At 46.6% G+C, this 14,390-nt stretch overlaps 1 protein-coding gene across 7 annotated transcripts in view; it reads right to left on the bottom strand.

Annotated features, from left to right (window-relative positions):
• Positions 1–14,390, bottom strand: part of AUTS2 (activator of transcription and developmental regulator AUTS2) — a 1,103,469-nt gene that overhangs the window by 68,643 nt on the left and 1,020,436 nt on the right. For all 7 annotated transcript variants that reach the window (XM_078074510.1, XM_078074507.1, XM_078074506.1 and 4 more), the window contains one exon: positions 12,564–12,615. In XM_078074510.1, the coding sequence (XP_077930636.1) occupies positions 12,564–12,615 (52 nt within the window). The remainder of the gene's footprint in view (positions 1–12,563; positions 12,616–14,390) is intronic.

The raw sequence follows: 14,390 nt of genomic DNA, 5'->3' as shown, positions 1-14,390 counted from the left end.
GACTTGAAAAAAAACGGGAGGCTGGGGAGAGGTGGATGGCTCTAGACCGAGACAAGTCATACGTGACTCTGGTTTGTACCCTGCTGGGAACAGATCATGTAAAATGACACCCATGGGACAATCTGGGAGATGGCACTGAGAATGGGTGTTTTCCTTTGCGGAATTACTGTACTTTGTTAGTCTGATAACAGAATGCAGTGAGGCAAGAAAAAAATTTTTTTAAACAGATGTGTGCTAATGTATGTAGGGGTTAAATGACATGATACCTGACGTGCTGTAAAATACTTTGCCAATAAGGGAAAGAGGACAGATGCTGCCTTATCTAACCTTACCACCTAAAAACCATTGTGGCAGAATCCTGATAAATATGCTGCTGTATGTAATGGGCACACGGGGGCGGGGGCAGGGGGCTTCATTCTGATGTTCTCTATGCTTAAGGACTCTGGTGCGGGGAGACCCAGCTGTCCATGCCTTCACAAGCCCTCCAGACAATTACGAGACAGGCTAAGGTTTGAGAACCACTATTGAACACATCTAGTCCTGGAAGATGTCATTTAAAAAAGCTTTCATAGTTAGGTGACTTGCTGAAAACCTCTTAGGGTATCACATCTTGGGGGGGGGGACCCAATGTAGCAGATATAAATTTTATAGCCTTAAAACTTTACAATATTTCACACAGAAAGGAAAACAGATTTCAGAACACTGCTGTCCACTAATTCCACGATCCTGGCTGTTGCAGTTTAATGAAGAGCTTACAGGGTACTTTGTTTACCAAATAGTTACTGGTAATCCCGGCACAGCTACCAAGCTTGTGTGTGTTTTGTGTTGTGATAACCCTTCATACAGGTGGCAGGCGGGCATCTGGGAGGCAGGATCTGCCAACCAGGAACTGGATAGAACTGTTTGTCTTTGAGAAGTGGTTGAGCAAGTTAGCTTGGCTGGTTACCGCAGAACACTGGCCCAAGGTCATGGTTCCAAACCCCATTATATCAAGAGAGTTTCCCTCAATAATACAGCCCTAACTGCAAGCCTAGCATCTGCCAGCCACCCTGCACACAAGGGGCCAGTTCCCCAGGTGAGAGGCTAAGGTTGCAAATCCATGACAAGAGCACAACCGAGTCCAACGGTAGGTCCACAGTGTTCCTTTCAACAGATCTGGTGCCTCTGATAATTAAAGATAAACAAATAAAAAGGCTGCCCAGCAATGAAGAGACCTGGTCCCTGTTCAACGAGAGAGTATGGATTTCCCCCGAGTAATTCTGTGGATCATCGGAACATTTACAAAAACCTCACCGAGCCACGCCCCTTGGAGCCTTACCTGCCCTCCAAACATAGCCGCCTGCCTGCACCCCCTCTCCCCCCGCCGCGGGATGTCAGTTGTTCACCTGCATGGAAATGACAGCTGCTTGTCACGGTCTACATGAGAGACCTCACTGGCAGCAGTAACTAGCATGCCGTTTCCGAAGCTGTCACTCTCTGGTGTCAGCACAGACCACTGTGCAAAGATCTGCTCTGACACGAGCCAGGCAGCGCGTGAGTCATCGCGGCCGACTCCCCAGTGCGTCCGCACTGATGGCAGCTGCTCGGCCCCCAGCGTTTGCTTCACCCAATTATTTGTTTGTCACTTGGAAGCCCAGGATGTTGAGCAGGTATTGTGGAGGTATTTTTGGCCTGATGCACAGGCAGAAAGCATAATGAGGCCCTCAGGTGAAGGTCTGTTTTGTCAGTTAGGTGCTGGGATGATGTGCGGCTGAGAAGCCCGAGTGGCAATTAGGATATTTGAATAAGATAAGATACATGGCAGGATGCTGAGAAGGCTCAGAAAGTCGGCCTCAACTTTTAAAATGCCAAAAAAGCCCTTAGAGTAGGCAGTTTTCGAGTTTGTCCTGGAGCTAATACAGAAGGAGGAGGCGTCAGGGCTGTCTTCCCTCCAGCCGGAGGGGCCCTGAGAGGGAAGTCTACTGAACTCGGGCGCCAGCCCAAGCCACAGCGTGATCTGGGGGGCGAGGCCCCCCGGCCACACAGGGGGCACGGGGATTTGGGCAAAGATCAGCTACCCATGGCCGGCGAGGCCACAGTGGCAGTGGGCAGCCAGCCTCTGACCAGCCGTCCCCAAGCCGCCTATTTAAGTCAGGAGCTTCTCCTTCCCGTGGGAGTAGAGCACAAATTGATTTGACGTCTAAGGTCTTGGGAAGAGGCCACCGCTCAGGGCAATGTGGCCCTACGGCCAGCAGCACAAACCGAAACCACAAAATTCAGTTTAGAATCGAACACTGGACCAGAGCCCACAGGAGCCGTGTCCCTGCTTCTAATCCAGGAAACTGGACTCTAAGACCCTCAGCGGTCACTGCTGACATTCTCCCTTTCCAGAGTTCTCAGTCTCTGAATGGGAGGAGATGGCCCAGACAATCCTCCTGAGTGACACACGACGGATCTGGTGACAGTAAAGTGAACCCGGCTCCTCCTCACACCCGTTCACAAGTCTAGTGTGAATCAAGTGAAAATCCAGCCAACAGCAAGTGTGCTCTCTAAACGAATGAAGTCGATATGATCATCACCTTCTAGCAAAAGAGAAGCAGGAAGTCAGATTGCTTTAGTCCAGGAGGCCTAGATGAACTTTTGAGGAAGCGGAGCTCTGGTGGGCCAAGGTCTGCTGACAGCTGAAGACAAATGGTGAGCTGGTGACATCCCTCCATGATCCAGAATGGTCCATCTGGGCCCCTTTTCACTTCACGTTGGTAAAATGAGTCACTCCTAGAAAGACAAGCCGCCTGGTAGCTTGCCCCGGGTGCCCTAAGGCAGGGCCTTGCTCTGGTAGCTAACTGCTGCCTCTCCCCTCAGGCACCCACAGCAGTCCCTGGAAATGGTCAGCCATTCCCCTTGAGAAGTCAAGTACAAAGGAACCCGGCACCGAGGTTCTTCATGTAAACATTTACTACAGCAGATGAAACACCTCTTGTTACGCCACTCGAGATGCAGACCAGCAGAGGACTCTCAACGGCATTCTTCTTCTGCAAGGGAGTATCTACCAGCCGGTATTCAAACTGTAGCAAGCTCACCCTCACTCCTTTCCCCTCTTCCTTACTGCTGCCGCCCCCCCCCCCCAGCTTCAACCCCCTCTTACCTCTAAGACCTTTCTCAGAGATAGAATCTCCTGGACATTCTGCCCTGTTCGCTCACAAGCTGGGGGACTGGAGTCACAGTATTGGCCACCAGGCACCACTCCTTTCTAATACGAGTGTCCACAATCTCATTCACAGCTATCTGGGGAAATGTATGCCCTTTGCACAAGTGTTAGGTTCCGAAAAGACCTAGAACACTCCGAAGCAAACTTTGGCCTTTAGACCTAGAAGGGATCTTGGAGTCCATCCAACTTTCTCATGTTACCAATGAGAAACCCAAGTCAGATGGTTACAAGTAGCTGGACTCCGATTTTGAGGCTGGTTCTTCCTTGACTAAAAGCAGTGCTAACTCTAGGACCCCCCTTTGCAATATGTTGATGGGGCAGAGATTTAAGCACCGGAATCTAAATGAGAAAACGGGGGGAAAGGCCCTACTGATAGGCAATATCCAGAACTTTACAATGCTCCCCCAAATCTTTGCGATGGCCTAACTAACGTAATAATAGGATCGGTTTTTAAAACGGAATACTCAAAGGGGTAGGTTTTAGTCTAACACAAGTCGGCCAATCCGTGCCCTCGCTGAAAGGGTGGATACCTTCTCTAGTCTGTGGAGGGCTGGTCTGTTTCTGGTCTGCTGACCCTTGAGGGCTCATCTTAGATTGCCTTTTCCTCCTAACAAAGTCTTAAGGTTGTTATTATTATTATTATGTTTTCTTAATTAGTTTGGTGGCTTCTTTCCAACTGCGCCATCTAAAAAGTCTCTTTTTGAGTTTTAAGATATGTCTAAGCTCTTGCTGCCGGGGTCGTGGGCCTCCCGTGACCTGCTCACTGCCGGATCCCCTGATCTGGTCGCAGAGCGAGCTCTCCGTAACTGCCGTTGGATGAAAGGACTAGTTTCAATATGGCCTCCACTTTCCGCCTGCGGAAGGAAGCCACACTGGTGCCATTCGCTTAATGGCTGACAAGTCCAACTCCAAGAGAGGACTCCTTGTCCAACGGAGTTTATGGAGAGAGCTCATGAATCAAGAAGGCTTGGGAGATGAGCCCACAAAGTCTCTAGCAGGGGACCACCGACACTTGGAAAATCACAAGTTGATATGAACCAAGAGGAATGACGTGATTGGGCTTTCGGCGAGAGCTTTACTATGGAAAAGCCTTTCCTGGCCATAAACAGATAATGAGAACATGATGTAATCTTGGCTAAAATTAGGTTTTAGTGTTACTCTGCTGGGAGATGTGAAAGGTGATAGATAAGAGGGGGAAAATGTTTTCCAAGTGGCTTTTAAAGGCGTCCAAATATAACCGCCTCCCACATCAGTCTATTAACAGGCGCACTTGAGACATTTCCCTCTTCAAAAGGACTCTCAGAGAAAGCAGTGATGTGCTCTCAACCTCCTCCTTTATAAGACAAGGTTTACGAGGGTCAGAGAAGATTTGAGCGCCCACAGAACACTCCTCCTTATTAACAGGCCCCCTCCCCCCGCCTCCGCGCAGATTTGGGCCTCGTGCTTCTGTCATCGGTTGCTAGGGAAATGGCCCGGCTTGAAAACCCTAAGTCACTTCTACTAAATCTGGCTGAAGGTACAGATCAGTCCACGGATAGGCACAGGAGTGGGCAGGGGGAGTCGAAACGTGGAGGAATGTGGTCTTATTCCAGGGGAGGACATCAGAGACGCCCCAAGTGGAGCCCTGCACCGATGAAGCGACCATACGACGAGGTGTCCCGGGGTGCTGGCATGCTGGTGATACCCTGGGCCACCGGGAAGGCCTGGGTGAGCCCCTCCCCCGTCGACGGGAGGTTCCTACCCACGCCCCGGGGACATAAGATACCTCGGGGCAGCATGGTGGAGGAAGCCCTGGGGACCTGTGCTGGCCAGTGAGGAGGCCAGAAACGCCACACACCGCCTCCAAGCTGAAACTCGGAGAGGCATTCTAGGGTTCTGTCTCTACTCTTCTCCCTCGACCAAGAGAACGAGCCACTGGCATGACGGGGCTGCCGTTTTGGCCCAGGTCCCAGAATAAAGACGAGGAGGACCGCAGCTGGTCCCGCAGCTGACACTGAACCTTGTAAGCCCCTGCAGCGTGATGCACAGAAGCGGACGGACAGAGACCTTATGAACTGATGGGGAGAGACATCCCTCAGGAGCCAGCCAGGATGGCCCCTATTTGTTGTACTGCTGTACGCGGGTAACCAGGGGTCCCAACAAAAAAGCACACGAGACACGGGGGCTCCCCACCCTACGCTACACCAGGCAGAATAGTTATTTTTCAGTTCTGGGATTCAGTTAATGCTGTGAGGTTTGCTCGAATGGAAAATTCTGCTCATAGCGCCCACAGTGACCTGAGAGGGCACCCCACGAAAGACTGGCTCCTTCCAGGCCTATCCACGGGCTTCAAGAGTTAGTAAGAAATCATTGCTAGGAGGGGAACCAGAGGCGCGGCCCTATATGGCCGGCGCTCCACTCGGAGGTAAAATGAATCTCCAAACACCAATTTCCGGGCCACCTTACATAATCAGGCCTTGGAATGCACTGTTCCGGTGAGTCCAGGTAAGCTCAGCCAGCTCATGGAAGTCAAGTCTACGGGGTGGGGGTGCGGGGAGCGGTGCAGAAACCTCTGAATCAAGACCCAGAATGTGTCTGGTGGATTCACAAAGTGGGTCTGCAACTTAGAGCCCTTTCCACTTCCTTAAAGCACAGGCCGGGCGAGAAGGTGAAACACTTTGATGCCTGCCCCAGGCTAAATCAAAAACAGCTGAGCCAAAGTTCAGGCACCATGAAATTAATGGCATCACTGTTGTATTCACTCCACCATAGGTTTAGGAATAAACCTGCGAGAATCCGAAATGCACGGAGGAAGATTACTTGAGTGGGAATCAATCATCTCTCCACTGAAATTTCTGACATATCCTTATACGGTATATTCGCCCGATTCATAATTCACCAAAGTTGCTTCCTGAGCCCGAGCACTGCTGGGCTTTCCGAGTAATTGAGACAAATTTTGTTTGTTAAATAAATTCCAGGCAAGAGTGTATTTGACTTATGCACAGGAAAGGAAAGAATTCTTATGTAAGCCACAAAACAATAGCGTTTTATCTTATCTGAGGAACTTATTGCCGCTTGCCTGTGTGTGTTTTACTGCCAAAATAAAATAAATTGAATCAGCTCACACATGATAACATGCTCTTTCCTAACTCATACTAATTGCTTGGCTAATTGATGTTTGTTGAACTTTCTCCATTTCATTGAGTGATTAGGTACAAAGCTAACAGTTGACATCTGTAGACGCTTAACTGGCGTCTGTAATTACTGTTAATGTTAAATAATTGTTAGTTAATTGGAGTGGTAACTGACTGAATAGAATCCAGATTGTGAGGCAAAAAGAAACCTAGTTAAATAAACATACATTTTCAGAGAAAACAACATTTTTCTGCAGTTGTCAGAAACTAGAAAGAATCCAGAGGCCACGGGATGGCCACAGGCTTCCTGCGTGCAGGCAGCTCTCCAGGCCCGGAGCTGACCCCTCTCCTTGAAAGTGTTACTAGAGCGGAGGCCCTCTGTCATAGAACTGCTCTCCTTGAAGACTCTCCAGAGCTGACTTGATGTTTTTTATCCCAACAATTTACTAGGAGTGCGTCTGACTTCCTGAGACAACCAAATACCACAGCGTTGGCTAAACAAAACGCTAAATATGAATGGACCGAAGGGAGGGGCCGGTCAGCATTCAAGCTTTGCGGGCCAATATTGCCAAGTATGGAGAAAGTTCTTTCAGAGAACAGCGGCCATCAGTTTGATGAAGTACGCGAACAGATTTTCAGTGGGCTTGAAAGTAAAGAGAGTGGAGTTTGGTCATCTGACTGAAAGGAATGGATCTGTTACCCTATAATCTGCTCCAGCTCACGGGGGTGAGTGGGATCCAGGGATCTGGCCTACTTTTCATCTGGAAGAGTGGCCTCACTGTCAAAGTTCTCTAAAGCTCTCCAAAACCACCATCGAGACCATTTTGCATGCTCGGAATATCTTTCACCCTTCCCTCAAACTCCAGGGACGGGATCCAATATTTACCCCGGATTTCCCCGTTGTCCTCATCCACACACAAGGTCAGGGGAAGACCAGTCAACAGGCAATGGAAGGAAATCCAGAGGGAAACACTATCCTCACAACATGGAGTATCTTTAGGCCCTTACTGGTTGGTTTCACACTCACTGGAGAAGGCATCTGTTTGCGAGAATTTTCAAGGAATAATTCTATACAACAGATTCTGTATCGTTAAGAGTCTGGCTCCTATAGGAAGGTCAATTTCCATAACAAAGTAGCTGATTGCGTGCTATTTGCAGTGTGGGGTAGGAGGACCCCAACCACTCGTAACTCCTTTGTCTGAATCAAGCACCAATTACCCTTCAATAGTATTTAATTTCCCACACGTCAGACATCTCTCTCTCCTAAAGACCCAAGAAATTGCTCTGAAACAGTACAAAGAAGGTCCAGAGAAAAAAAAAGGGACAGTCTATGTCCCTTATCTAGGATTTAAGACATAAAAACGCAACTAATTCAGAGAGGCTGAAATTGGCTCAGTTTACTCTTCTGCACAGGGGAAATGTCCTTTCCATCATGTCCTCCTTACAACAGAACCCAAGACACCACAAGGAATTGTAAGATGGTCTCCATATGTTCATTATAACTGGGTTTCAAACTCTACGTCAATTTGTTCTTTTTAAAGAAAGCTATCCCCTGGTCAACTGTATTGTTTTCACTCAAAAAAGGAAGCACAGGATTATTTTACGGAATGGGTTTTTCATAAGAGCCAATGGTGGCCCTGGAGGTAATAGAACTCTTTCTTATTTTTTTTTGTCACCAAACCAAGGAATTTCCCCTTTTATGTCTAAACATAATGCATGAGGTGAGATGGTCACCATTAAAGAATTTATTAGGTGCCCAGTTACTGAGCCTCATCACACCAAGCAGAACCTATCTCTAGTAACTTTTTTCTCACCCCATCTTCTCGAATCTCCACCAATCTTTTTAGACAGGTTTTCTTTCTATGCTGCTGGTAAAACCACACTGTCAAAAATACCCAAAGGCCCCACTAACTTCAAGGCTCCAACCTCATCTGTGTCCCCTGGAAAACCCTCAGTGCAAAATCGACCCCCAAAGCATAGGCTGTGTGTGTCCACTAGTCTGGTAGGGCCTGGAAAAGGAAAAACAGCTCTGGTCAGAGAGAGCTCAAGCGGGTCCCAGTGTTCCATCTGGTGCTCAGCACGGTGGGCTCGTGTCCACCAGAATTCCCCACAGCTGACCTGGGGTCAGGGTCTTACGGAGGAGGCTGGGTGGGTGCACCTTTGAGAGTCACATTTCGGTAGACCCTGGGTGCTCAGGGCAGGAGGGAGCATGGGATCCGGGGCCTGTCCCCACCTGGATCATTCTCCACTCTAGAACTTCAAAGACATCCATTAGGCTGCTGGGCCCAGCTCTCTAACAGGTAGCTGGGGGGAGACGTGGGGCCCTTCCCTGGAGGGCCCAACACTACAATGTGAGACGTAGGTGAAGGAGAGAAGGGGTGAGCAGGTCGTGGGGTGAGATCATCGTGTGGCCACCTCTCATCTGCCCTACCTGCCTTGGCTGCAGGCCAGATCCTAGAAAAGAGGACTCCAGGGCCAGAAGGGGCTGCGATTGCAAGCCTCTTGTCTTCCCCTAGCCTGGAACATGGACCCACAGCAGGGCTGGTGTCCGGTAAACAGAGGGCTCCACTGAACCCCTGACTCCCAGACAGGCCTTCCCTGCTTCCCTGCTTCTTTCCTCCTCAGGTGGCTCTGCCTTGGAGGACTTTCAGAGTTTGAAAGAGATGAGCCATCTTGGCCAGATGGTCTCGTACAGCCAAGTCCTCATTTTCTGCGTTTCTGCCTTCAGAGCAAAGTGGTAAACCACCAAGGAGGAGGACCCAGAGTGGGTAGGAAAGGGTAACAAATACTGGCTGGAAACCCTCGGCTGATCTCAGGGTTCCTTTGAAGGATCCACAGTCCAGACTTTGGGGTACGAATCTTGTTGCTCCTACAGCAGTTCAACCAGCTAGATACAGACAAGAAGTGAGTCTCTCTCTGTGTATGTTTGTCTCCCTGGAAAAATTAATTTTTCTTTGGCAGATGGTTGAGTCACAAAGACAGAAGGATTCATAAAATTCACATGAACATCCTGTAAACATTTAAACACATCAAGATTAAATAAGGCAACCACGACCTTGATTGAAGTTAAACTTTTTTTTTTTTAAATGTCTACAGCCCTACAACCTGCAATTTGGAGGCTCACCTCCCCACCTCTTCTGACACGGTCAGCTCTCACTGGGCGTGTGGCGTGTTCAAGCAACTGTCTGATTAATTTGCTTTACAATGGGAAATTAAAGGCATCAGAAGAAAGCAATGATTTGGATCACCTAAACACAAGAACATTACTAGTTCTCTATTAAACTGGACAGACTCTATACAATACAAGAAAAAGTCAAAATAAAAGCCAGGGACGGAAGCGCCATGGACCTGCTCTGTCTCAGCCCCTCCCGCTCCCTGACTAATTGTTTCATCCCCACCAGAGACCAGGAGGTTTTGCTATGGTTGACAATTCTCACCTAACGAGGCGAAATGGCTTACTGAAGCTCACAAACAGCCTGAGAGGACTTGAGTCGTGGCCCCTGCAGCTTCAGCTGGAGCTTCGCCCCCAGACTGCCCAGCCCCACATCAAAGCTGCGCACCCCCCTCCCACCACAATCAGCTTGTGAGATTAGCACTGCCCTCCCACGGCGAGATTTTATGGACCAAATCTGCCCTGCCACCAGGCTCAGCAGCATAATCTCACCAGCAGCTTAAACCCACGCTTCTCTAAGGCCAGAACACGGTGGGACTCCCGGGAGGGAGAGGTGATATGTAGCTTTAAACATCTGGAGGTGGAAGCATACACGTGTCAGCTTCCCTGCACTCTTGTCAGGCTGTTCAATAAGCCGAAGCTTGAAGATCTCGCCAGTAGTGCTTGTTACCTAGTATAAATTTGCCCTTTCTTAACAGCGCTTTTTATTGCTCTTGGCTAAGAATACCGGACAGAGACGGGAGACCTGACTCGCAGGCAGGCCTGCCGCCTTGCAGGGGAACTTGAACTTGATGTGCGCGAAGCTGACAGTTCCTTGAAGGCCCTGTCAGCCGCCCATCCAGTAAACCCTGCCACTACCCGGAGTAAAAACAGAGCAAAACCCACAAGCACGTATATACCCGCACACCTGTCTCGAAGCAATTATTGACGTTATCACTACACAACGAATCGCTTTTTGAAGTTGTTTTCCTGATATTTAGCAGTCTGAATACTAATCCCCTTAACAAAACTGTCCCCATGCTTTCCCCCCTCCCCTGCCCCCCTAATCTCCTTCTCTCCAGGGAGGGCGGGGGCTGGGGACCAGTCAGTCGACTTTGCCGCACCTGGATTTGCATTGATGCCTCTCTTGTCATTCATGTTACCAACAGGAATTAGCATAAGGCATTAAGGGAAACTCTGGAGGAGAAAAGAAAGGCCATTTTGATGGAAATAAGGGGCAAAGGAATAATCTGCCATCAACTAAAATGCTTATTTGTGTATGGTTTCCCAAGCAAAGCTTAGAAAAAGCCTATGTTGATTTTAGTGTACACAAAGAAACCTTAATCCTTTCAAGGCAACTAAATCACCCCCAGAAAAGCAGCTCAGAAGAAAGGCACCCTGTCAGGGGGATGACTATTCACAACCAAATAGATGCCACAAATCACACTCTGTAAGTAAACAAAAATAAGAATGTGGGAAACGTTTGATTGGAAAGGGAAGGGGGGCAGAAGTGAGGGAGTTTGGGCCGTGGGGCGGGACTCTCATCAATCACTCTTCAACCTCCCTGAAGAGAGCCTTTCAGCTGGGTGAGGGCAGTGAGGGCCTGAACGCAGGTCCCAGGGCCAGCTCCCACTCTAGGGCTGATCCCAGAGAGGGGAAAGACATTCCAGAGCTTTTTAGAGCCACCGAGCAGAAGAAAGACGGGCAGCCTGAGGTCCCTGGGGGTGGGGTGGGGTGGGGTGGGGACGGGTGGTCACTGAAACACCTAAGACCTTTTGGGGACCTGTCCTGCTTCGTCTCCTCCTCTTCCATCTCCCCCCTTCTCCCACCCGGATCCACCAGCGTCTACTCCATCCTCTTCTCTCATCAAAATGAGCAATAAGCAATTAGGCATTTTTACAGATGAGCACTGTATGCTATGAACTGCATGCATCTTCCTTTATTGGGCTTTTAGCATTATGGATAACAAATTGATACAAACTTTCAGTCCATCAAAAAATACGATGAAATATAAAACTGGAATACTCCATTATGCAATAAAAAAGATAAAAATTCAATGTGACAATAATTCTGGGAGTAACAGCAATCACACAAGCACATACACCTCAAGGGAACTCTAAACATAATGTACTATTTAAAATTGCAGTTGGTTCAAATTCTAAAATAACCCAGGAGCTCAAAATAATTGCACTTGGAAATGCTAGCCAAGGCGAACTATAGGAGGCCGAAGTGGTTTCGAATGTCTCCCCTTTACGAAGGAAGGCCCAACTCTGCTCAAGCGCTACCAAGAATCTTCCATGTAAGAACAGAACTGAAATTACCACAGAAAGCACACCTTTATTTAGCAATTACCATGCCAGCACCTCAATCAGGTTCTACGGTGAAGAGGAAAAGATCGAACAGTTTATGTAATTTATACCTTTCAATTATACACCTTTGTATTGCCGGTGATTAGAGACTCCCTTACGTTTCATTATTTCCGCCAACACGGCTACAAAGGAAAACTGCCCAGAAACCTATCAGCCAATGATTTAAGAGAAGTTTTCCCTTTATGTACTGTTGTATCATTAGCCTCTCTTAGTCCGTATTGCAGTTTGGAAGAAATTAATGGGATAGCACATATTTAAATTTTGCCCTCTTGCTCGTTTATTAACTTTCCAGAAAGCCCACAGCAGAGTAAGGCTTGGTTTATGACCATAATACTGTGCATACTAAACACCCACCCACTGGTTATTAGAGTCTGCAGAACAAATCAGCTATTTATAGCTCTCTGACTTCTGGGTAGTTGATAAGTAACAATAAAGTTAAGGCATTTTGAGAACTATTATTCTCCATTACCGCTTCTTCCTACATTAAATTAAAGTCATAGAGATAGTAGTGATTTCTTAGTCAAATCAATTTAAATAAGGATTCAGTGTATTCTGTTAAAATAAACTGTTCTTTCATATATCACAGAAGCATACAGATTCTGTCTCCAGCAAAAACACAATATATGAACAGTGGCTCCAGAATGAAAAAAAGAAAGACCATTTGTTTTTTACTCTGACTTCCTAGGCAGTGACAATGAGACAAAAATCAAAACCAGCCATTGCTCGGAATTCAGGTGTCTTACCTTTGTTTACAATAACAGTATTGAAGAGTTTTTCAGAGCTGGCATCTGATGCCTGAAAAACAGGAAAGGGGAAAAAAATGTTATTATGGTCATTGATTTGTTACCAGCATCATCACTACTATGATTTTAAATCATTTCACTACATTTTTAGAAAAGCCCGACAGGGAGAGCAGCAATTTCCCCCAATCGTCCACAAGGTGGTGCTCTTTGACTGCATGAGATAGACCTGCAGTGCAGCTATGTGCTGAGGGGAAAAACCTGATCTTAAAAAACGTGTCCTTATTAGACATATTATCTGTGCAAAACATATTTCTATGCGATGATACACAAAGCCATTCAGCTCATTCACATAATGATTTTGCAATTTCGTTGACAGATCATTATTTTGGAAATGGTACTTTTTTCCCCCTTGATATGTGCAGACATGCCTATTTTTCAATTTTCTTTCACAAACCAGAAATGCCTATTATTTAACGCTAAGCCTTTCCTCACTAAAAAGTGCTGACTAGCACTTGCAGAAATTAATTTAAAGATTCGTCCTATGACCCCCAAGATCCCTGTTCCTTCTAGTAACCAGGATGACCTTGGTGTTCAAACAGAAGCCAGCTGACCTGGCCCACGACCCAACACTATGCCTGCCATCAGCATTATATCCTTTCCATTTTCCAGAAATCGTGTCTGCTAATTATTACAGTGGCTCGAGGAAAGTGAAATAAGCCTGTTTAAACAGCAAGAGTAAAGCCAATGTAAATTATACACTCATGTGCTGGAAAATAAACACAAAGTTGGTTTGGAGGGAATGCTGCAATGTTGCAGAAGCACGGACTATTTCTAGAACTTCTAGATAATTTAAACAATTGAACTGAAAATCGGCATCCCCACCATATAATTTGAAGATGGATCTGCATTTAAAGTTACAATGGCGATGTTGTGTTTATGCTATTTTTGCTATGCAACCCTTGTAAATCACTTGTCTTTCACACTTTATACACAGAGACCCGTGTTTTGACAAAGCAAAGCACAGAATGTTGAATAAATATAGAGGGAACTATAAGAAATAGGGGGAGGGCTTAGCTGAAGTACAGCATATTCTGACTGTGGGGCTGGCTTTTGGGGACAAAGAAGATACTCAGTTTAGCCTTTCTGTGCTATGTTGATGAAAAAGATATTCTTGTGTATATCTGGCGAACGTGTTCTAGTCCTCGATGCAAGTGATACAGAGAGACATAAAATATTTTTATTATGAGGATTTTTTCCCTTTCTTTTCCTTCTAAGCTTCCTCCTGTAGGGGTGTTTCGGAAAATTAATGGATCAAGGGAAAAAAGGAATGGATGAGTAAAACAAGTGTGGGACTGCATATACATTTACGCATAAACAGTTTAAAATAAATCCTAGATAGCTTTTTAAAAATTTTTGCAGGAATAAAAAATATGCCAAAGGCCTTCCTGACATCTTAAAGATAATTACATTAAATTGTATATGATAATAGCTTTTCATAAAAATAAGCCGCCAAAAAAAGTGTGGCATGGGGAAGGAAACAAGATATCCATTAAACAAATCAAGAAGATTGTTACAAAGGCAAAAATGACAGGAATAGTGTCGTTACATTGTGATACCAAGTGAGATTTCTAGGAATGGGAGTTTCTCCTGCTAAAAACTCGGAGATAAGAGTATTTCAGCATTCTTGAGTGGAAAAAAGCATCTCTTAGTTCAAACCGGAAGGGCTCTACTAAATTCATGGCTGAAGAAAAATTCCAGCTGATATATTTAAAAGAAAAAAAAAGCCCATGAATGAAATCATTTTAAAACTGAAATAATCCTTGCAGA

Source organism: Halichoerus grypus, chromosome 6 (genome assembly GCF_964656455.1).
Source record: "Halichoerus grypus chromosome 6, mHalGry1.hap1.1, whole genome shotgun sequence".
NCBI classification, from domain to species: Eukaryota; Metazoa; Chordata; class Mammalia; order Carnivora; family Phocidae; genus Halichoerus; species Halichoerus grypus.
Note: the sequence above shows the minus strand (reverse complement) of the source record. Positions and strands in the feature narration are given on the sequence as shown.